Raw genomic sequence first — 22,763 nt, forward strand, 5'->3', positions numbered from 1 at the left:
GTGGAGTTAGGGTGTCTGGTAGTATCTCTCTCTCTCTCTCTCTCACTCTCTCTCTCTCACTCTCTCTTTCACTCACCCTCTTCCAACACATTGCTGGACTTCAGAAATTTTCAGAAACTTCTGCACTGTCCCATATAGGACTCGCTCCTCTGCCATATCTTTATTTCTGATGTTTTCCGGCTGACCTAGTTCTAACAATGTGCTTGACCCTCCCCCTTGTCTAAGAATGGACATATTGTTGTGTTCCAGGTCAGTGTTTCTCTATTCTGGACCTAATGTCCGGGTACTGTACATTTTATTTCATCAGCTCAGTCACAGTCTGCTGCTAAATCAAGTGCTTTTTATCTCATGCCCTGAATTAGGAAACACTAACCTATATAATTTAGGCTTTCTTTTATTTTGTCTATATAGACTGTATATAGAGAGTATATCCTGTCTATAGCACTTGTAAACTATTGGCAAATGTGACATGTAATGGTTGGGTTATATTATAAACAATTGTTTGCTTGTCGTTTTTGCTTCAGAGTCATCAGAACAAATCAATACACTGTTATTTTGACAGTTCACCTTTATCTTGATGTATGATGAAACATTTCCATCCTGATGGTTGGGGACACTTTCAGGATGACTCCTCCCAACTCACAGGACATAAGGCCTCACTGTATGGTTTGATGAGAACAAAAATGTTGGGAATAAATTTCAAAGAATTTGTTGTTCCCTCCAGTGCAGTTCTAGAGACATCAGTGGGAAGTCTCTAGTCTCTACTTCAAGAGAATCAGTGGTAAGGTTCATCCCAACACCCAACACTTAATATTGGATTCTCTTTTAATTTGTCTCTAACCCAGTCTAGAATCATGTTGACCAAAAGGCTCAGCAAAATTTAGAAACCACAGCAGAGAAAATGTTAAAAGTAGCGAGTTGTAAAGCCATTCTCTCAGCAGTCACTCAGCAGAATCATACTGCCACTCTGCTCGCTGTTCCACACAGCCATCGATATAAAGCTTAGCCTGTCTATTGGTCTGTCATTATTTCCCTCTTGGCTCTGGCATCACGTTTAAGACAGCTGATGATACAGCATATGACTGTGCACTTGTGCCAGTGTAGCAGCCTTCTGCCAGGTAGTGGAATTCTTCAAAGAGGTCCATTGAATTGTGTGAGAGCTTTTTATTGCTAACACAAAACAAAATTCTTTATTTTCTGTAATTGTTTAACCTTAACAATACACTATTAGTATAAATAAATAAATAAATAGATAGATAGATAGATAGATAGATAGATAGATAGATAGATAGATAGATAGATAGATAGATAGATAGATAGATAGATAGATAGATAGATAGATAAAATGATTTTTTAAGAGTTACTTAGAAAGATGAAAAGAAAAACTCTATATGCACTATTTTTTGCTCTAGTGTTGAAATGAGATTTTTTTAATCGAATTCATTACATTTATATTATAACACGCTGTCAAATCGGGTAATTAATAAAGATGACTTCTTGAGAACATGATGTATTGCTATCATAGAACGAGAGATGCTGCACTGACGTCACGGCACACCGACTGGCGCGCGCGTTTTGTACAGCATCACCGCGCATCCCTATAGTCTAATCCTTGCGCTTTGCATGGGATTTATTTCTGGATTAGACGTCACTCGTGCTTATCGTGCCATTTGTTATCATCGCGGGAAATTAAAGAGCTTAAGGTTTCATAACCTGTCTAAACTTCCTCCAAAAAGGCAACGGGGGGGGAGAGAAAAGTGTCAGACGGTACTGTGAGGTCCATAGCTCTCCGGTGACAAGTGACCTGTTTTTACACCTTCCTTCTAAATAAGGAAGCGGCCTGGTCAGCCATCTGACCGCGTCCCAAATTGGGACTCTTGTAGTCCCATCCAGAGAAGCAGCTAGTGCTTGAGCGCTCATCACAACTTTCTCTGTGCTCCTCCCTCCCACCGCGGAACAGTGCGTGAGGACAAAGTGATGTCGCACGTCAGGATGCTGGGGGCCTGGCAAGGTATGATAGGTGCTCAGTGAGTGTGGGGCCACACACACACACACACACACACACACACACACACACACACACACACACACACACACACATACACACACACACAGAGCGAGTCCGGCGTTGCCCCTAAAAGCAAAGAGAGCCGAAACATGCTAATCACTACTATCTACACCAGCACAGCCACCGCACGTCGCAACGCGCTCTTACTCCGTCCCCCACTGACTCCGCGCTCGCGCTACGCTCCTGAAACCCAGCTCCGTGACGCTAAAATAAGCTCGTGCAGCCATGCCGAAGGCAGGAAAACAGGAGGAGCGGTATTTTTAGGTCCGTGCGCTTCGCACCACGTGCCCCCGAGGTAAACCGGATGGCCATTGCGCGAAGGTCGCTCGTCAGTATGGTCCGCGAGGCCAGCGCGCGCTGGCCGCTCGCCGCTGTGCTCTTCCTGGGCGTGCTGGCCGGGATCGGGCCGCCCAGCGCCAGCGCTATCAACGGGACGTGGCCCGAGCGTCGCTGGGAGAGCCTTCTGTCGCGCTCTGTGCTGGCCATCTCGGGCGAAAGGGCGGACACGAGCTGGGAGAACGACTATTTGCTGGGCATCAAGCGCGTGCGACGGCTCTACTGCAACGTGGGCATCGGGTTTCACCTGCAGGTCCTCCCAGATGGCCGGATCAACGGTGTGCACGATGAGAACCAATACAGTGAGTTTGCGTGCAGAAATTCTGTAATGCAACACACACGCACATACACACGTGAGCACGCGCGCACCCGCACACTACCCGGACGCACAGTTCCGTTACTATATATTAATTTATATATTCACATTTAATGCGTTTATTTACTAAAACACAATATAACCGTTAGTGTAAAGTGTCCACATGACACAAATGCTTGGACGGATATAGATAGACTGCAACTTATTTTTACACAGTCTCTTTCGGAAGTCCTGAATCCGCTCTCTCCTGTCCTGATTGGACTTTTGTAAGACGCATAGAGTTGTTCTGATTGATCTCAACGTCCTTTTTTGTTCTGATTGGAACAAAGGCACCGGTTTTTTTTTGCACACCGACTGCCTGCTGCTGTTCTTGGTGCTGCAGAATTGATCTCTAACGTGGTGTGTGTGTGTGTGTGTGTGTGTGTGTGTGTGTGTGTGTGTGTGTGTGTGTGTGTGTGTGTGTGTGTGTGTGTGTGTGTGTGTGCGTGCGTGCGTGTGTGTGTGCGTGCGTGTGTGTGTGTGTGTGTGTGTGTGTGTGTGCGTCTGTGTGTGTGTGCGTGTGCGTGTGTGTGCGTGTGTGTGTGTGCGTGTGCGTGCATGTGTGTGTGTGTGTGTGTGTGTGTGTGTGTGTGTGTGTGTGTGTGTGTGTGTGTGTGTGTGTGTGTGTGTGTGTGTGTGTGTGTGTGTGTGTGTGTGTGTGTGTGTGTGTGTGTGTGTGTGTGTGTGTTTTCTGCTCAGGTCTGATCGAGATTTCCGCGGTGGAGCGCGGGGTGGTGACTCTGTACGGCGTGAAGAGCGAGCTGTTCGTCGCCATGAGCAGCAGGGGAAGGTTGTACGGATCGGTAGGTTTCACTTCACCCAGCATCCTTAAAGGCAGGGTTTCTCCGTCCTCCTCCTTCTTCTTCTCCTCCTCCTCCTTCTGTCCCTGTGTGCTGCACATCTTTTTTGTTACACTTCTCTTTAGCCTCAGGGGCTTGTTATCAGATGTGAGAGCAGCAGGGATTATTTCATTATTGTGTGTTAAAGCTGAAGCAATGACATTTCAATGACTTACGAGTATTTACAAGATATAATAACTTCTCACTCAGCTCTTAACTACCCGTTGTACTCATTTCAGCCTAATAAATGGCTTGTTAATGGTCTGAAGAATTGCATTAGAGAAGCCAAATCACTGAAGTGCACTGAAGTGCAAAGACTTGCCTTGAAATACCCAAACAGGTGAAACTATACACAATCAATAATCCACTGCTTATGATCTTTTTATATTTTATTTGATATAGTTTCCGAAGAGGCTTCATGAAAACGAAAATCACAGATGTTTTCAAAAAAGTGTGTTTTGTAGTCTGCAGTTTGATATTGTCACTGTTTAGATTTGTTATTTGGTTTGAACTAGAACCTTTAGGCTCTTGCACTTTTTTGGGGAACCCTTAATTGTTCTACATTACAACTGAGTGGATTCAAAGCAGAACCCTTTTAATATCACAGCTCTATATATTTAAATTAAGGGCAGAATTGTAGGTAAAATATGTAAGGTTTGGGGGGGGGGGTAAATAAATAATGGAAGGTTTCTTTTAGCCATTAAATAGAAATATGTAAATTTACAAGAATAAATAATTGTTTACATGGACATTATATCAATATATAAAAATGACATACAGCCATAAAGTTTCGAAAAAAGCTTGTAGGTTTTTTAAAGAGTGTAAAAGTTGAAAGTTGTAAGTTGAACTTGCATGCGTCAGTTAAATTAATCCATAATACTGTATATACTACATACAGAATGCAAAAGAATGTGTGTAAACACACACAATTAATAAACATACCAAAGTAACAATTCAATTCAATTCCATTTATTGAAATAAAAATTATGTGAGAGAAAAAGAAATAAATATCTAATAATAATAATAATAATAATAATAATAATAATAATAATAATAAGACAAAATAAGGATAAAAATATAATAAGAGAATATATACAATTAAAGTTTAAAATGAATTGAATAAAGATTAACTTCAAATGTATGATACTATATATATCCCTATCCCTAATGAGCACGCCGGGGCTGACGGCGGCAAGGAAAAACTCCCTGAGATGATATGAGGAACACTGGACAACTGGACAACTGTTACAACAATGGAAAAGTGTCTAATGTATCCATCGTGTTTCATCTGGAAATGAAGGGTTAAAAATATTCATTCAGGACTGCAATGACAGATAATGTGAAGTTATTGTAAGTGTCCAAAGTAGCAAAAGTGGGAGGGAAAAAAAGGACTTCAGTTTATCACTTGTCCTCCTCACCTTTGTATCACCCCTTAGTGTTTTTCACATCATCTGTTCGCCCTCATTATAGCCTTGTTGAAAGTTTCAACATCCTGTACATGATAGTCTCTCATTAGTTGCGCAATTAAATCCGGGTACCTTGTGACAAGCAAGTACACCATGACCAAGACAGCTCAGTTTCAAATGTCAGGTCACAGGAAAACATATTAGAGCTTTGAACTTGATATCATTCGACTAAAGCTGAATGGTAAATAGCTTCTAAATGAATATTTAAAAAAAATATCCTTATTATCCTATAGATTTTTTTTTATTGTACATTAATCACTAACTATAATGAACTAAGTTGTAGTAACTACAGCGATAACAAGAAATCTGTTAAATTAGGAAGTAAAAACTCTGGACTTCTTAACATGAGTTTTAGAGTTGTACCAAAAATGTCAAACATTTTAAGGTCACTATATGGCACGACCATGAAGTCTGCCGAAATACATGTTAACTCCAAGGCAAGTTGTACATTCCTCATTATGTATTGTTCACTTATGCAAAAAAGTCTGAAAGTTTGTAAACGGTGTATCCGCAATGTACCTGAAATGTCTATGTGGTTTAATTGTCACTAAAAGTAACTATTAAAGTCTTGCTGCCATTTTTATCACCTTGCAGTAGCCTGAGAGATCATTACCTCAGTCACAAAATGTCTGAGCAATGAATTCTGCTTATTCAAACACTGGATTCAGAGAGACTTTGTTTTATTACCCACATATACAGTATCTTGCTATTTGTCTAATTATATATGACTTTTATATGACTACTAGTCATGTAGTTGTGTTACACTTCACTACTTCTCATCGCTAGATAATGTCTGTTTTCCCAAAAGCTAAATCGTGTAAACGTTAGTTACGATAAACGGTCATTCCTCACTTCCTCTTGCTCACCTATCTAAATTTGTCACACTCCGTCATCTCGTCATGCTAAAGACACTTACAATCTGACCTCATGTGCAGATTTTAAACAGGCAGAAAGACCCACTTTAGCTAGGTCACTAATTCTGGCAGAATATTACGCAGGTAATTAACATAAAATTCTGAGAGGACAATTAACACCTATAACATAACATAGCATCATTCTTACTCAGCGCTCTCAAAAACGGATTTGGGTTTGTGTCTGAATTGAACGCAACAGAAATCATGTTCCTTCAACCTAAAAAAAAACAGTGGATAGAAAATGCGGAGTTACGACACAGATCACATTTTTCACCATATACGATGAAGCATTATTAAGCTGTATTAAGGTGTGTTTGTTACGAATAGGGCCTGGAATGGATACTACTTGTTCTAATCAATCATGCTAAAGATGCAATCACAGCAGAATTCCCTGTTTCAGCCTCATTTATTTGCCGCCAGCTTAAAAATATAGCACTTGATGCAGCTTATACTATTTTTACATAATGACATGGAAGTAGTGTTAGATTTCATAGCAGCAGAAAGCATTAAGCCTAGGCAGGAATTATACAGGACCCTATAAACATTAAATCTATATCCTGCTCTACATATTAATATATTAATGTTTAGTCATTTTGACTTTACTGCTCATATCTTGTGTGTTTATCATCCTGTGCCCATCTCACTCTGTTGTGTATCTGTTGTGTGTTGTACCGTAGACCTGGAGAAACAACATGTTGTTACACTGTGTGCAAACGATGCAGCAGAATTATGTTAAAAATCCATTTAGCAATTTTAGTGTGCAGATACAGAAAGAAATGAACTTAATAGGATACAAAACCAAGGTCATAATATTGTAATGTAGTGTTTCTTTAATCTACTCTTTTTTATTAAGCTGTTTTGAGGCTGTAGATTAATGCACTGTTCATTTAAGGTGCTCTTCTCTAACGGAAACATGCCTGTGGTTTATTAGATCCCCTGACTGAGCAGTCATCTGTTCTGCTTCACATAGGTCTAAAGCTGCATGCACACATACGGCGATTTAATCTCTGCAAGTCTCCAGTCTCTGTACTATAAAGTTGTCAGTATGCGTTCCTAGTCTACTACTGGTTGTCATGGTAACAACTTTTATCAGCGGAGCGACTAGTATTCCGAATCAGTATTCTTTTTGTGGCTATAATGAAACATTCTGAAGGGAGATTTGGTGTTTGTGGATAAATTTTAGCAGTTTTTATATGCATCGTATCATATGAGATCATGTGTGCTCTGCTTTTGTTCTTTGTTCTCGTTGGTAGAAGTTTTTTAAATTTTGGCAATTGGACACCCTCACATCTGGTCACCGACGCTCACCAGCGCTCACTGAAAATGAAAGATCTCCAGTCACTTTGTCAACTCGCTGTTTATGGAAATGTAGCATTCCTAGTTTAGTGTATTGGCTCTGATACAGATGCTTGTCTCCGACCTCTTCATTGCACGCCCAAGTTAACAGAGACAAATCATAAAGTAATATCTACTGTATAAGTTTAATATTAGGGGGCACGGTGGCTTAGTGGTTCGCCTCACACCTCCAGGGTCGGGGTTCGATTCCCGCCTCCACCTTGTGTGTGTGGAGTTTGCATGTTCTCCCCCGTGCCTCGGGGGTTTCCTCCGGGTACTCCGGTTTCCTCCCCTGGTCCAAAGACTTGCATGGTATGTTGATTGGCATCTCTGGGAAATTGTCCGTAGTGTGTGTGTGTGCCCTGCGATGGGTTGACACTCCGTCCAGGGTGTATCCTTCCTCGATGCCCGATGACGCCTGAGATAGGCACAGGCTCCCCGTGACCCGAGAAGTTCGGACAAGCGGTAGAAAATGAATGGATGAATGTTTAATATTTTACTTCATTTCTCTCCCACATTTGTTTGTGTATTTAGTAATGTGTTTAACTGTGAAATACTGTTATTATTGCTGTCTTCAAGGGCTACCAGTTATCATATGAGTTTTCCACTAGGAAGTTGCACATGATTGATCCCTCAAGTCATAATTACGAGTGGGAAACTGAGAGATGGTTCTGATAACTGAGTTTTAACGTGATGGAGGAAAGTATAGTTTCTGTTCTGGATGAAAGGATTTTGTTCATTCATATAAATGGCAGCTTGTTATCATCACTGTAACTAACTGTGTAATATGTGTGATGGTGTCAAAATAAAAAGAAAAGAAAAATTACAGTAAATCCATACGGATAAACCTGCCGTTGTCCGTGTTTCGTAGGTTTACGACAAAGTACGCTAAGAAGACTTAATCGTAATTATCGCTTCAGAAGTGAGAAGAAGGATCGTTGCAATAGCACATGAAGACAGCGTTCAGACCAAAAGAAACATAGGCTTAAAGACAATAGCTGGAATGATTGTGTTATATTTTGTAGCTAGTTTGCACCATTATTTTCAGCCTAGTGCATAAAAATGATCAGCAGGATGAAACATCTCAATCAGTCAAGAAATGAGTGATATGTTTGTGTATATAATTTTTCGATCGTCCGTTTTTCTGATCTGGTTTTCTCTCCTTTCATTTCAGCCCACGTTTAAACACGAGTGCAAGTTCAAGGAGACCTTGCTGCCAAATAACTATAATGCCTACGAGTCTTCCGTTTACAAGGGATACTATATCGCTCTCAGCAAACACGGCAGAGTGAAGAGGGGCAACAAGGCCAGCACCTCCATGACGGTCACTCACTTCCTTCCTCGAATATGAGCGAGACTGGCAAGAGCGCTCTGGTTTTGCACATGCGGCTTGCTCTCCGTACACAGGAGACTTGATAACGATGAATACGTACCCACCAAAAAGGGACTGCAAGAATACTACTCCGATAATATTTATTATTGTGACTTGATATATGTATATTTGGATAGCCAAAGGTTTTTTTTTCGGTTTGTTTTTGATTTTTATGTATATACCATTTTGCTGCTTCTTAATTTTTTTTACATTACGGCTTACGGATTTGGAGGCATTGCCGGTCTCCTCACCTTATTCGGGTGCTTTAACAGGACATAAGGAAATACTGGAACAGACGGAAGATGTCCAGCTTGATACAGCATTTTTTTAATTACCTCAGAGCCGCTTATTAAAGGGATAAAGGGATTTGTAGGAGTTATGCAGAAAATGAATTTTACTTTTTTTTTGTCTATGCCAAAGCAAGCTTGATAGTTTCATTTGTGCTGTCAGGTTAGTTTTTTATATATATATATATATATATATATATATATATATATATATATATATATATATATATATATATATATATAAACATATCTAGATTTGTATTTATTATTATTATTATTATTATTATTATTATTATTATTATTATTATTATTATTATTATTATTTGGTTTTGTTTATTTATTTATTTATTTTCTAGTTCTCCTGCCATGGAAATGTGAGAGCACTTAAAGCAACACAGATCCCTTTTTTGCTGCATGATGAGCTGAGGTGCCTTGGCATTCCTCCATGCCGCCCCTTTAACTTGCATTCTCCGAACGCCCCAGGGAGTCAGAAATAGGGCTGACATGTTAGCCAGGGCTCTGGAGGGACTCTCCCGCTGAGGGGTTGATGTTTGGGAAGGAGGGAGGGAAGGGGGTTTTGTAGTTGGGTGGTGGGGTGGTCGTGGTGTCATGATGGCCATCTAATCTCAGCTTGATTTCACTTTTTTTTTTTTTTTTTTGACCTTTTTTTTTTCCCGAACTGACCGGTCTGAGTGCTGACCCAAAGTGACTCAGAGTCAGACTTGACTAGACGTGAACTAAACAGACTTCAACTGTCTGTTTAGTTCAGTATTTCATCTAAGAACTAAGTTTTGAAAAATATATATGGTGCAAGACTATCTTTTCCGGTGGCCAAGAGTTCCATTGCGCCTGGTGTACTTTTCGCTTGTGCCCTTTAGCTTCAGATGTTTTTTTGCAAACTTGTGCAAGTGCGTCCTGAGAAGTATTTCCGTTCCCATTTCTAGACTCTGCGACGCTGGTAATGCTCGTTACTGGAATGGCTGAAGATGGTACACTCGATATATGCTAAAATAAGCTTGTTTTTTTTTTCTAGTATGTATGTATGTGCTAGTCTACTCAACCAATGAAACTGCTGTACATACCAAGAGCTTGGCCAAAAAATCTGGAAGCACAGAGCTTGATGCTTGACTGTCTGTTGCTAATGGAAAAGCGTGTTTCAGATTGCACAAAGAGGCCATCGATGCTAGTGTCTGAGGGTTCAGGAGATATTTATTTATTCATAAATGAATTTATTTATTGATAGAGCGCGTGAAAGAGAGAGAGAGAGAGAGAGAGAGAGAGAGAGAGAGAGAGAGAGAGAGAGTGTGTGTGTGTGTGTGTGTGTGTGTGTGTGTATGCCTGATGTGGAGCGGCTCGTGGCAGTGTCCCGGGGGAAGTGGGAGTGTGTGTGACAGGCTGCAAGGCTAAGCCTCTCTGCTGCAGCTGCACTGCAGTGGCACAGTGCTTTCTTAGAGGCTACTGCTGCTGTTACCGGCAAATAAAATTACAGGCTTGATGCTGTGCTGTTTCATGTACAAAGACACACATGGTTCTTTTGTACAAATCAGTACTGAAGTCTGCCTTCAGAATGTTTGCTCGAAATCAAAATTCAGAGGTCACCCACTTTCCATGTCGAACCTTTGAGAAATAACTGTTCAAAGGGAACAGGGTAGGAACAAAACTATTTTAATCCAGAGGAAGACATATGGGACGCCACAGCCGGATTTGTTTGTTCATTCTGCTGGAACTATGCAGCTCCTGACCAGGGGGTGGAGACAACAGCTTCCTAAATACCTGAGCCCACTGAGCATCATACAGTTATTCCTGTAAAAAAAAAAAAAGACTCCAGCGCTTTGTCAAAGCCTTGAGATTCCAGCAGTAACCCAGGGCAGCCCTGGTCAGATATCGGCCCTTTTTTAGTTTATGGTCATGGTCACACATGAGCCCTGAACCCTAGCGTGCTCAGACGATCAAAGTCCCTGAGTTTGCCATCACGTATTGTAGATTCTTCTTAAGGGTCTAACCGAGGCCTGAGACAGTATCGAGGGTGTGAAGGTAAACCTGTGTTTGAAGGTGTAGTCCTGTTGAACATGAAACAAAACAGGGTACACACTACAGTGAAGAGTATTTCTATTTTAATAGAGCAGAGGATTTTTGTTTTAATTAATAAAAGTATAAAACACAAAATGGCCTTTTTAGCACATCCATTTAGGAAAGATTTGTAAATGGCTAAATCTATAGTCACTAATAATGAATTGGTTATTGAATATGTTTCACAGAAGCAGAACTAAAACTGTTATCCAGCATTATATTTGGATTTTTTTTATACCGTTGCACTCCCAAAGAATCAGTGTGTACTGAAGGTAATAGGGTGTGGTGTTGGTGTAAGAGCTTCTTTTTCGTTTCCACTTGGCTGTTAAAAATACTATGTTGAGTGCCTCTCGTGTCTCTCAGCTCGATCTTTTTCCGTCCTTGTCCCCATGAAGACATCTTGGATGTCGTTTACAGGCAAACTCCTTTCATGTTTGCTCTGTATTGCATGTTGAAATAGAAGCTTTTGATCAGATCACGTTCTGTGCAAGAGAGAAGTGCCGCTCCTCAAATTTTATAATCCACAGAGCCTTATCATTGCCTGTGAAGGGTTTTTAGGCTCCATCATGAACTAAACAAAGCGACTGAGAATCCTCGTCTGTCATATTTTCTATTGTAACATGTGCTTAGACTTAACACATGCACAGAAAACATGCTCTGAAACATCCTTAATATTTAAGCTCTTTGTTTTCTCCTCTAGCTCTAGGTATGGTTAGTTTGTCTTCTGAGAAAACATGAAAGTTTCTTCAATACGAATCACTGAGTTGTTCGTCTAAAGTCAACAGATTACACCATCATTCAGGTGATTGTGTTTAACGCCACACCTGCTACTGTCTCTACACTATGTGGCTTGTTACAAATCAAATCTTTGTAACAGATTCAGAAGGCAAGTTGATTTCTCTGACTTAGAACGCACATTGGAATGTGTGTAAAATTCACATTTAAATGCGCAGAAGGACCAGAGAGCGATTACGGGACTGAGTAGCTGGCTTAGCGTGTCTTAGTGTGGACAATGAACGATGTGCGTGAATGTTTTGAGCATGTGAGCGATCCTGACCGTGGATGTGCATGTCATGCAGATTTATGGAGACAGCTGTAAAAATGTTTACTAGGCATGCAATATAGAAGCCAGTTTCCTGTGAGATGTGGCCTGTCAAAATCAGAAGAGCTATGAATGTCTTTGTGAATGGCCATTGTCAGTGCAAGCCAGTCGTTCTTCTCAACGAAGCCAAGCTCAACCTGCAGCTCAGGAATCTCTGGCGCACCAGGCATCAGAATGTCATGCCAGTCCCAGGATTTGGGTTGTAATGTTGTTGTCCTCTGGAAAAAGAATGGATCGCTTATTTAAGGGAGCAGCTGAGCTTGTTGCTAGATCTCCATTCTGAGAAGCACAGAGAAGAGCCACGTTTCTGAAGATGCATTGTCATGAATTCACTGGAGTTTCTTTTGGTGATGAAGATAGGGATTATTACAGTATGTCACCTTTTATTTATTTATTTCAAGGGTTTTTTTTTTTGTAAACACTGCATCATTAATCACATCATCTACTGTACACTGATAGTTAGTATTTATGACCGATTTCATTTTCATCTCACGGTACCTCAAATTTCAGCCAGACTGCACGTGACATTTAACAGTGTACACATTCGGCAGAAAGAGGCGAATTTCTATGAAGTACTTCCTGTTTGAACACTGCATGCTAATGTTGTTACAGTTCATTTTCTTACCATGTCACCGGAAAAAAAGTTCAAAAACTGTGATTAGGGGGAGTATTTGTGAAATTTCAAATTTCTCTCTCTCTTTTTTTCTCTTTTTTGTCCCTGTTTCCTCTTCTTTCTCATCGTGTACATTTCAAACCCCATTGTGTTCACCTGCCATTCTCCTTTCCACTGTTAACATATACCTCACCTCCTGCCTTAGTTATGATTTCTTACAATGATCGTGACGCAGTAGGAAACAGACGTCTTCAATCACTTGTTTCTGAAAACCAACAATGATACGTGTGCAAATGAATATATTGGGGGGGAAAGTGGGTTTTTCTTTTATTTTTGTACGTATGTGCTGTGCACAGCAGTGTAACCATATTCCTGATACAAATAAAAAGTTTGATTTTGTAACATGACTCCTGTTTGTTTTCTTTTCCCTAAACATATGAATCTTGAGAATTCTTGAGTTGCTTGTGAAATGTGGAGGATGATTAAGTACAAAGAGCTTCTCTTAATTAAATATCATGGTCACGTTGAAGCAGGAATCGGAGCAGCTTTAGGACAACTGAGTCATTCACACTCAGTGTCGCTCTCTAACACACAGGGTACTGAAATCTGTCCTGCTCCCTGCTCTAACACACAAACACTTCACCTTACGAAGCTTTAGCTACTAGATTAGTAAGACAAGGGGCTAGAAACCTGTACTTTAAATAAAGGAATCTCATCACACACACACACCCCCCCCTCTCTCTCCCGCTCTCTCAGACACTTTGCTACAGGGATGTCTGTCTCTCTCTCCCTCCCTCTCTCTCTCTGTCTCTCTCTCTCTCTCTCTCTCTCTCTCTCTCTCTCTCTCTCTCTCTGTGTCTCTCTCTCTCCCTCGCTCTCTGTCTCTCTCTGTGTCTTTCTGTCGCTCTCTCTCTCTCTCTCTCTCTGTTTCTCTCTCTCTGTCTCTCTCACCCTCTCTAGCTCTCTCTCTCTGTCTCTCTCACCCTCTCTAGCTCTCTCTCTGTCTCTCACTCTCTGTCTCTCTCACCCTCTCTGTGTCTTTCCCTCCCTCTCTCTCTCTGTCTCTCACTCTGTCTGTGTGTGTGTGTCTCTCTCCCCCTCACTCTCTGTCTCTCTTTCTCTTTTTCTCTCTCTCTTTCCCTCACTCTCTGTCTCTCTCTCTCTCTCTCTCTCTCTCTGTCTCTCTCACCATCTCTCTCTCTCTCTCTCTCTCTCTCTCTCTCTCTCTCTCTCTCTCTCTCTCTCTACAGAAGAACTGTATTTGACAAGCACAAGAGAAACTTGAAGTTCATTGTAAAAGAAGAACTAAAGCAACATGACCCAGTACCACGTGTGATGAATGTCATGTACTACGAAGTCATCAGTGAGCGGAGCAATCTGTTTGTAGACACGCCCACATCCAGCTGTCGCTCATGTCACCGCAAGTCTTCAGCTCTAATAATGATTGAGTTTGTCTCAATTTCATAGAATATCATAGTGATGGGAAAATATCGTTTTTTAATTATTTAATAATTAATTATGACGGTATGAGAAAATGAGATGAATGTAATCTTTCTACACAACTGAGGTTAAATGAAGTAAATTGTAATCCCAGAGAAGGAACATTGCGGAGCACGTGGAGCGCGAGCGCCCTCTACTGGCCAATGTGAGGATGTCCGTGTTTTTGCACCATTAAAAAAGTTGGATATTTTATAATCCAATATATATATATATATATATATATATATATATATATATATATATATATATATATATATATATATATATATATATATTATATCCAATCTATATTTTATTATCAAATATAATATTTTATAAGTTTTTATCATTGTGTCCTTTAGTCATGGCGTCCAATTGTAATTTTTTTTTTTATTACATTTCAGGGTTTTTATGCATTGTACTGAGTGCAAAATGCAGTGAAAGTGGCTAAGATGAGTGGATAGGTCTTTACGCGCACCCCATCAATTTGTGGCATGTGGGCACGAGAAAAGTCAACATCGTGTTAAAACGCAATTATGTCTTGCAGCAGCCAATTAACTTTAACCCAAACCAGAAAAAGGTGCACACGCTCCAAACAAACCCCATCCTTCCGTTTCTCGTACATGGGGGCGAGCGTTGCGTCAAAACGGGAAACGAGGAGTGGCACAAGGATGCGCTTAAATAGCCAGCCTTTGCTTTTGCACACATCAGAACAGACTGTTTCGACTATTCTGACTGTTTTGTTTTTTTGCCAAATAATCTTCGGGATCATGATGCGCGGAGCTGTTCGTCTTATGGTGCTTTGGCTCGGGACACTTCATGGATGTAGAAATTGTGAAGCTGCCCCGAACCCTTCTTCACCGCTTCAAGGTTCCAGCTGGGGAAACCCGCGGAGATACGTGCACCTGCGCGCCAGCACCGAGCTCAACAACTTCTACTTGGAGATCAGCTTGACTGGACACGTGCGTAAAACGACGCATCGGGGTTCATACAGTAAGTGCGCATTTATTTATTCCGTTCTAAACAAGTTGCCGCTCAATGTCTTATTACTAAATGCACCATTTTGCCTTGCGCAGAATTTATGCCCGATTTATTTGCATCATTTCAACAGGTGTGATGTTGCTGAAAGCAGAAACCCGGGACCAGATTGCAATATTTGGAGTGAAAAGTAACCGGTTCTTGTGCATGGACGCAAATGGAAATCTTTTTACATCTGTAAGTGTCTGCCACCTTAAATATAATCACTGGCTGTTATGCTTTATTAGAATTAAAGTTTCACTAGAATTTGAGAAAACTTTGTACTTTATTTGACACTAATATGTAATATAATATAATATAATATAATATAATATAATATAATATAATATAATATAGCAATACTATAGTGGGAACACTGTCAGATTATAGCACATGTAGATTAATAATTACGCGTTGTAAATGTTTTGAGTAATTGTTCGTTAAAAGGGTAAAGAAAGAAAGTGGTGACATTTTTTGTGTTGATGTCACTTTGTCATCAGAGAAATGTGTAGAATGTTTCTAGACTCGAACTAATCCGTTAAATTATATTTATGTAATATTTTGTTATTGCTATGAAACTTTTCTATTAGACTTTAGAATAACTGCCCCTTGTGCGCTTGTGCATCTCTCTCTCTCTCTCTCTCTCTCTCTCTCTCTCTCTCTCTCTCTCTCTCTCTCTCTCTCTCTCTCTCAGACTCTTTGCCACAGGGATGACTGCCTCTTCCATCACATACTCTTGGAAAACCACCGCGACGTGTACTACTCTACCCGCAATGGCATACTACTCGATCTGGATGGTGTGAAGCAGGTGTACACATCGGGTCGCAATGTGGCGCAGACGTCCCTCTTCATGTCTGAGAAGAGCACAGTTCCGCTGGAGCGTTTGCAGCATCGGGAGCGACGCGACCGCCAGGCGGAGGAGTCGGACTCACGCGCTGCCCGTGATGACGACGTCGACCAAGATGTCGAGCGCCCTGAGGACCGCAAGAGCTCGCGGGAAACTTACGCTTCACCTAATGACGACGACCCGTGGGACGTGGAGCACGTCAGGAACCCCGGGAGCCCTCGGATGTCAGGGACAGTGGGGTGAAGTCACTCGTCCGTTTATCTTCATCGTAATTCGACCACAGGACGTTTTAATTCAAATAATTCTGAGTAATATAGGACAGTTTTTAAATGGAAAATAATTACTAAGCATTTATTAAGCATTTTGGAAAACTTGTTAAGAAAGCAGGTTTTTTCTCACTGTCTGAATTTGCTTTAATTTTGTTCATCCAGCAGAATTTGGGGTGACTTTGGGGTCATAATCAGGTGACTCATATTTAGCTTATAATATTTGTAGATTATTATTACATACAGAAACACACAGAAACACACACTGTGGTGCAGCACAACTTTTCATCAACTTGGGTTCAACGTTGGGATTTTGTCTTGAGTAAATGCTATATAGTGTTTTATAACCGCTTATAACAGGTGTGGTTATAGACAAGGTTTCAGAAGAAGATTTCAGCTCAACACCAGGTGAGGACCAAAACCAAATGTTTCTTTAGTCTTAATCTTTAATCTTTTGTTATTTTAAGATTTTTACTTCCAAAAAACACACTTTTTGTTTATTCTGTACCAGTCGATACATATTTCATTCCTAATCTGACAAAAAACAATCAATCCAAAAACAATCCACTGGTGCAGGACGCCAACAACAGGCATAGTTTTAACCTTATTAAAAAGTATTTATTTATTTAATTCCAGTGTTCATATTTATGGTATTTATATGGCTATAAACTGTAATATAAATTATATTCATTTTGTCTCCTACCTGAGAAGATGAATAGAATAATTTTTTTCTTCAAACTTCTTGTGTCTTGTGTTCTCATTGTCCACCCCCACACCACACACACACACACACACACACACACGCACACACACACACACACACACACACACACACACACACACACACACACACACACACACACAGAATTCCGATGTTCTGGAACATTCAAGTAAACTGGGACACTTAACCATAGAAGCATTTTTAAGAAATAAAAGCCCTTGTGACTAAACCCTTGCAGAGGAAGAGCTTTATAGAAATAGCCTGAAACATGTCTTCATTTATGTGACATTATATAAATGGGCTGTGGTCAGGATCAGATGGGAAATTAACCCTAACAATCTTGTGGTAGTGTGTGATTGAATGAGAGTGTGTGTGCCCTGCAATGGGTTGGCACTCCGTCCAGGGTGTATCCTACACTCTACTCCTGTGTTTAAATGATGCATTGGTGATTTTTTTTTTGTGTGTGTGTGTGTGTTTTTATGAAACATCTTAATAAACCGGAATAGGAACAAAGACAATTACTATAGTATGAGACAGTATGTTTTGATTTATTTACTCAGCAAACTAAGTGTATATCAGTTCATAGATTGATGATTAGATTGATGCTGGTGTTTATTTTTAACCCTGTGTTATGCTGCTTGAGTCAGAGTCAGGGCTCTGTGCAGGACAATCCAGTTCTTCTGTGTTGTGCACATTGTAATGCTGGAACTGGTCTGAGTGTTAATTCCAGTGAAGGGAAAAGTTAATGCTCCATCATACAGAGATATTCTATGCAATTGTGCTCCAATATTTTGGCAACAATTTGTGTGCCAAAACAAAAAACAAACAAACAAAAACATGTGGGTGTGATAGTCAAGGGTGCATGGAATTGTGGCCTTGTAGTGAAGGAAGAAATAGCTAGTAAACAATCAAAGATATCTATACCAGATGTCGCCTTGGGGTCCTAAAAATCAAAACCGCAGCCAATGTACAGGTGTCCTGTATTTCAAATTCATGGACGATGCCGGACTTCTGTGCTGCGTTTGGATGTTCAAATGAACGACATCTAAAAACCAGACAGCAAGGGATTTCCATTTCACAAGTGAGAATATGTTTTATGATATTGAATGTTAGGAAATTATATTTCTTGTTCCGTTGGTTTGTTTTAGTCTTTGGTTAACGACCATAGCTAATCCATACTAGTTACCCATTAGTTTTTGACAGTTAGGAAAACCTACAATGTTTGTACATTCTGAAGCTCTTAATAAGGACATTAAAAATTGACCCATGATTTTTTGCTTAAAGGTGAAAAGACTTTATGTATGCTCTGTAAGATTGCCTTATCTGTCAAACATATTTTATTAGATTGTCCTGGACTTAACATAAGCAAAAATGCTCTTTTATCAAGTTACTTCCTTTAAGGATATATTTAATGAGATTATGCCTGAAAAGGTTTTTGATTTTTTTTTATCATATGTTAATTAACAAAAAAAAAGTATAATATAACATATTTGGTCTTCGCGATCACATTTGAGTTGAGACTCAACATGGCATAGACGACCATCACTTTAGCTTAATTTCACTGGTTGTCTGGACCTTTCATAAGTTGAGACAACATGTCACAAAAGTTCATACTGTGCAACTAAGGTCGTGTTGTTGCAGGGATACTAAACACTAAAAATGGTTAACTCAGCTGACAGACTTGGAAAGATGTCACCAGTTAGCTTGGCAGTGTAACATACAAGTTCAGCCTTAAAGTAAAAATTTGTTGTTTTTTTTTTGTTGTTTTTTTGTTTATGTGACTTTATTACATACTTATTTAATGTGGCAAAAGTATTGCCGGACAGGAATAAAGAAAAGATTGAACAGTTTTTGGCACCTCAACTGTCTAACTTTCATATTATGTTCCTCTCAAAATTTGTGATTTGCTTCCACCTGCAAATTGCTTTGTGTATCATATTTAATAAACCAATCCAATTTAAATGTTTAAATGAACATGTATAGTCACACCATTATTGCATGCAGTGGTCTATAAGGTAAGTAGTGATTGTTCATATGAAGTTTACTCAAGTGGAAGAATGTAAGTAAGAAACTTTCATCTACTAGCACTATGCATTATATTGTGAAAAAGTAGATTATCTTAATATCAAAACCTTAAATCTTCTCTGGACTTAATAATAAATACATGTCTGACCTTTGGAACGAACCAAAAAAAAAACTAGAAATCGCATTCATGACGATTTATGGTGATTTTATTTCTTTGCCTACATTGACGCTGATGCATTAAGGGGGGGGGGTCCCCCGTACCAAGATGGCGGCTCAGTTGACGCTTTGTTTCAATGTACTGCCCTATACAAGGCGACATCTAGTGTATATATATCTATAGTAAACAATGCCTCTGTTCTGCGTCATCATTCCATTTGCTACTCTTCAGCAGATTCGTGTTTAGCGATCACGCTTTTCTCTATTTTGTTCATTTATTTATTTTTTTTAGCTGGGTTTAAAATATTAGGAACATCCTACTAAAAACTGGACGCAAACGGTCTGTAACGTCAGTCAGACATTTTTTGCTCTATGACACGAGATCGCGTTTTCAGCGTTTACGAATCTGTCATTTAAAATCGTCAGGGTTTTTTTTTTGCCAGTTTGTTTTTTTGGCGCTTTGAGTGCTAAGCTCCAGTTGGTGAAGGTTTACATATGAAACTCTAATTATTTATTTTAACAAAAGTCATATTTTAACCTGTTTATAATCGGATTTTTCGGGTTGAGATTTGTTTTTACTCAATTTATAAAATGAACCTGGTGAATTTGTAAATAGAAGTGAACTCTATTCCACAAAAGAAAACCGAGTTAATTTCATTAAAACACTTTGAATTTTTTGTGCTTTTAAAGAAATGGATCGACCATCAAGGTCTGTGATAATCTACTGTCTCTTAGTTACAGTTCTGTGACGTGGGTGTACTTACTTTTGGCATTTCTGTGTGTTTATTTACTGATGTTTATTTATGTGTTTTGTCAGGAATAAGAAAAGCATCAGTTATTCAGACTTCTTGGATGATGATGATGGTAAGGCGGTGATCTCGTCCACTCTGTTCTCTATTATTATAGCACATGATGGAATATTTTGAGAACAAAAAAACGCTTTCATCTTTTCCAGAAAAAGATGCAGAAACTTGTAGATTTGATGCTGAGACACAGTAAAAAGTGTTTTGTGCTGACGTTACTTAAACTAAATGTGATCTCTAGGAGATTTATCATCAATACAACAATTTTTTTAAGCAATAAGGGTGGATTTCAGAAGTGCACTGTTTTCTCTTGTTATTACTAATAAGAGAAGTTTATGTGCACGACAGATGAGGATTTTGCCACGGTGAAAGTCCCTCCGAGCAAAAAAGCCAGAGTTTCTCTTAAAGAATCTCAGCCAGAGAAAAGCAGGAAAAATGAACTCGTCGATTTACCAGCTAAAGCACGCAAAGAAAGGTACGTAACGTCCTATATTAACCTAACGGTGTGACATATCATGCACTTGGATGAAAATCTTTCCTGTGAATTAATAAATGAATACCGTGAGTATAAAGTGGTGTGTGTTTATTTGTTTGTTTATATATACATTTTTTTTAGAGTGTCTCTGGATGAAAAACTGTATGACAGACATCTAGAAGCTGCTCTGATTCTGTCTCATCTTGAGTCTGTAGAAAAGCGTGGAGAGCCACTTAGCAACCCTTTAGGTGTGTACATGTATACATAACCATACTGATAAATGATTTGATCGATTAAAACGGTGCAATACTTTAAACTTTTTTATTTTTTGGCATGAAGATGAAGAAGTAAAGCTCCTGGAAGATGTACCTCCGGTGCTGACACACTTCACCGTCGATGGCAGCTGCTTTGGTAGTACATGACTCTACACTTACATTGGCTTTTGTAAATGTTTTTTCCACCACTAAACTTTTTAAAAATGGTCTGTTTGAAGATGGGAATAAACCTTCAAGTCTGCCTTCTGAAGACGTGCCCCCTGTGTTGTCAAACTGTAGCGTGGATGTCACCAGCTTGGGTACGTCACAGTTCTCGTATTATAACACTACTGAAGGCTGCTTAATGTTCACTAGTTCTAGGAAATATGCACTCAACACTCACAGTTCACTTTATTAGGAACACCTCTGAAAGAGTCTTTGTCTTTGAATGTTGAATTGAAATGAATAATGTATGAATGCTGTATAACTTCAGGTTTAGATCATATCAGCAGTGAGCAGATGCTCTCGTCTGCTGTTTGCTCTAAGAGGAAGTCCCATAAAGTGACAGAGCAACAGAGTAAACAGAACGAAGAGGATGAAGACTACAGACCTCAGAACACACCAGGTACATCAATCCACAAAATTAGCTTTCCCACCATGGTGATTGTCATTTAAAAAATAAATATGCCTGATTTAACGCTGCTCTGTATGCTCCTGTATCTATCCAGAGAACGAATCAGAGTTCAGTGACTTGGACGAGAGCGAGGATGAAGAGTACACCGTGAAGAGAAAACAAGATAAAAGGAAAACATCTAAGAAAGAGAAAAAGACATCTCCCAAATCTATTAAGAAAGAGAAGAAGCCAGTGAAGCTGGCTAAAACCAAACCACAGTCCAAAGGTTTGTACTGGTTTCTCAACCCAATTCAGAGGTAGATAAATCAGTAGGTCATCACAAGCTAATGTTGGGCCTGTGCTGTACGTGTGATATTTGTATTATAAGTCAATGCTCTTCGTTCCAGTAAAGGGAAATGCAACAGCATTACAGTGTCTGTGCTTCTGACTGCGTAGAAACAGTTTGAGGATGGAGCAACAGTGGGTGTGATGGTCAGGGGTGCACATACCTTTGGCCAAATAGAATACTCTCAGTGAATAAATATATTTAGAATAGAACCAATAATCTACTTGCATTGATTTGATTTGACTTTTTTTGTATTTCACTTCTTCTCAGTCAAAACCTCAGGACTGAGTAGTCCAGAAGTCAGAAGTCCATCTGCTGCTCATCCTCTCTCTGCACGAACCAGAAGTCCCAGCACTCCTCCTGTGAATAAATCTGCGCTCCAATCCAGTCCTGCAGGAGGCAGAGTACCAAAGTGGACCCCTCCGGGTAAGGCGTGTAGAATTCACTTCTTTAAAGTGAATGATGTGCAGTTGATTAAATTCATGTACACATCAGTTGATCAGATTTAATTCAGAAACATCTGTAAGGACTAGAATATTGATACTGAATATAAATTCCGATATATCGGAGACCATAAACAATCTGATCTCTTCTTTTTTTCCACTGGATGTTATCAGGCTTGGCAGGAAGGAACCCTAGTTCATGTCAGAGTCCTCCCCTAAAGTCTCCCGGTCTGGGTCTGCGATTAGGACTGTCCCGTCTGGCTCGAGTTAAACCCTTGCATCCCAATTCTGTTGCACATTAGATGCTTTTTGTCAAAAAAACAATAATTCATTATTTTGAACAGAATCTGTACTGCCTAATGAGTGAGTCTTCACTTTTTTTATTGAAAATCATTCAGTCGACATATTGTCTTGTTTTATGTGTCTTTGTGTATTTGTCTTTATGGTGTGAAAATTAAAGGTGTAAATTAAATTCTTGTCATCGTTCAAACAAGGTCTCAGAATTAAAGATACAGACCCGGGGTTTTGCACAGAAATAGGGCGGTTCAGACGTGTGGCACA

The 22,763-nt window shown here is 39.7% G+C and overlaps 3 protein-coding genes across 3 annotated transcripts; all 3 read left to right on the plus strand.

The window, feature by feature from the left end:
• The first annotated feature begins 1,620 nt into the window (after positions 1-1,620).
• fgf6b (fibroblast growth factor 6b) lies at positions 1,621-9,128 on the plus strand. The gene is made up of 3 exons (XM_027154084.2): positions 1,621-2,706; positions 3,459-3,562; positions 8,488-9,128. The coding sequence occupies exons 1-3, from the start codon at positions 2,373-2,375 to the stop codon at positions 8,662-8,664; spliced, it is 615 nt and encodes a 204-aa protein (XP_027009885.1). The 5' UTR covers positions 1,621-2,372; the 3' UTR covers positions 8,665-9,128.
• A 5,569-nt stretch (positions 9,129-14,697) lies between these two features.
• Positions 14,698-17,014, plus strand: fgf23 (fibroblast growth factor 23). The gene is made up of 3 exons (XM_027154158.2): positions 14,698-15,229; positions 15,348-15,451; positions 15,948-17,014. Exons 1-3 carry the CDS (start codon positions 14,773-14,775, stop codon positions 16,341-16,343), a joined length of 957 nt encoding a protein of 318 aa, XP_027009959.2. The 5' UTR covers positions 14,698-14,772; the 3' UTR covers positions 16,344-17,014.
• Positions 17,015-19,493: 2,479 nt separating this feature from the next.
• rad51ap1 (RAD51 associated protein 1) lies at positions 19,494-22,674 on the plus strand. Its single transcript, XM_027154135.2, has 10 exons — positions 19,494-19,977; positions 20,086-20,132; positions 20,420-20,546; positions 20,688-20,794; positions 20,886-20,957; positions 21,040-21,120; positions 21,294-21,425; positions 21,529-21,699; positions 22,030-22,185; positions 22,377-22,674. Exons 1-10 carry the CDS (start codon positions 19,961-19,963, stop codon positions 22,502-22,504), a joined length of 1,038 nt encoding a protein of 345 aa, XP_027009936.2. The 5' UTR covers positions 19,494-19,960; the 3' UTR covers positions 22,505-22,674.
• The last annotated feature ends 89 nt before the right edge of the window (positions 22,675-22,763 follow it).

The sequence above is a fragment of the Tachysurus fulvidraco genome, chromosome 19, assembly GCF_022655615.1.
Source record: "Tachysurus fulvidraco isolate hzauxx_2018 chromosome 19, HZAU_PFXX_2.0, whole genome shotgun sequence".
Lineage (NCBI taxonomy): Eukaryota > Metazoa > Chordata > Actinopteri > Siluriformes > Bagridae > Tachysurus > Tachysurus fulvidraco.

Bases quoted from the DNA above. Each gene is read 5' to 3' on its own strand.
- fgf6b (XM_027154084.2), top strand. From the start codon at position 2,373: ATGGCCATTGCGCGAAGGTCGCTCGTCAGTATGGTCCGCGAGGCCAGC. The intron at 2,707-3,458 runs GTGAGTTTGCGT...TTTTCTGCTCAG, and splicing joins GCACGATGAGAACCAATACA to GTCTGATCGAGATTTCCGCG. The intron at 3,563-8,487 runs GTAGGTTTCACT...CTTTCATTTCAG, and splicing joins GGGGAAGGTTGTACGGATCG to CCCACGTTTAAACACGAGTG.
- fgf23 (XM_027154158.2), top strand. From the start codon at position 14,773: ATGTCTTGCAGCAGCCAATTAACTTTAACCCAAACCAGAAAAAGGTGC. The intron at 15,230-15,347 runs GTAAGTGCGCAT...TCATTTCAACAG, and splicing joins GACGCATCGGGGTTCATACA to GTGTGATGTTGCTGAAAGCA. The intron at 15,452-15,947 runs GTAAGTGTCTGC...TCTCTCTCTCAG, and splicing joins ATGGAAATCTTTTTACATCT to ACTCTTTGCCACAGGGATGA.
- rad51ap1 (XM_027154135.2), top strand. The intron at 20,547-20,687 runs GTACGTAACGTC...CATTTTTTTTAG, and splicing joins GCTAAAGCACGCAAAGAAAG to AGTGTCTCTGGATGAAAAAC. The intron at 22,186-22,376 runs GTAAGGCGTGTA...GGATGTTATCAG, and splicing joins ACCAAAGTGGACCCCTCCGG to GCTTGGCAGGAAGGAACCCT.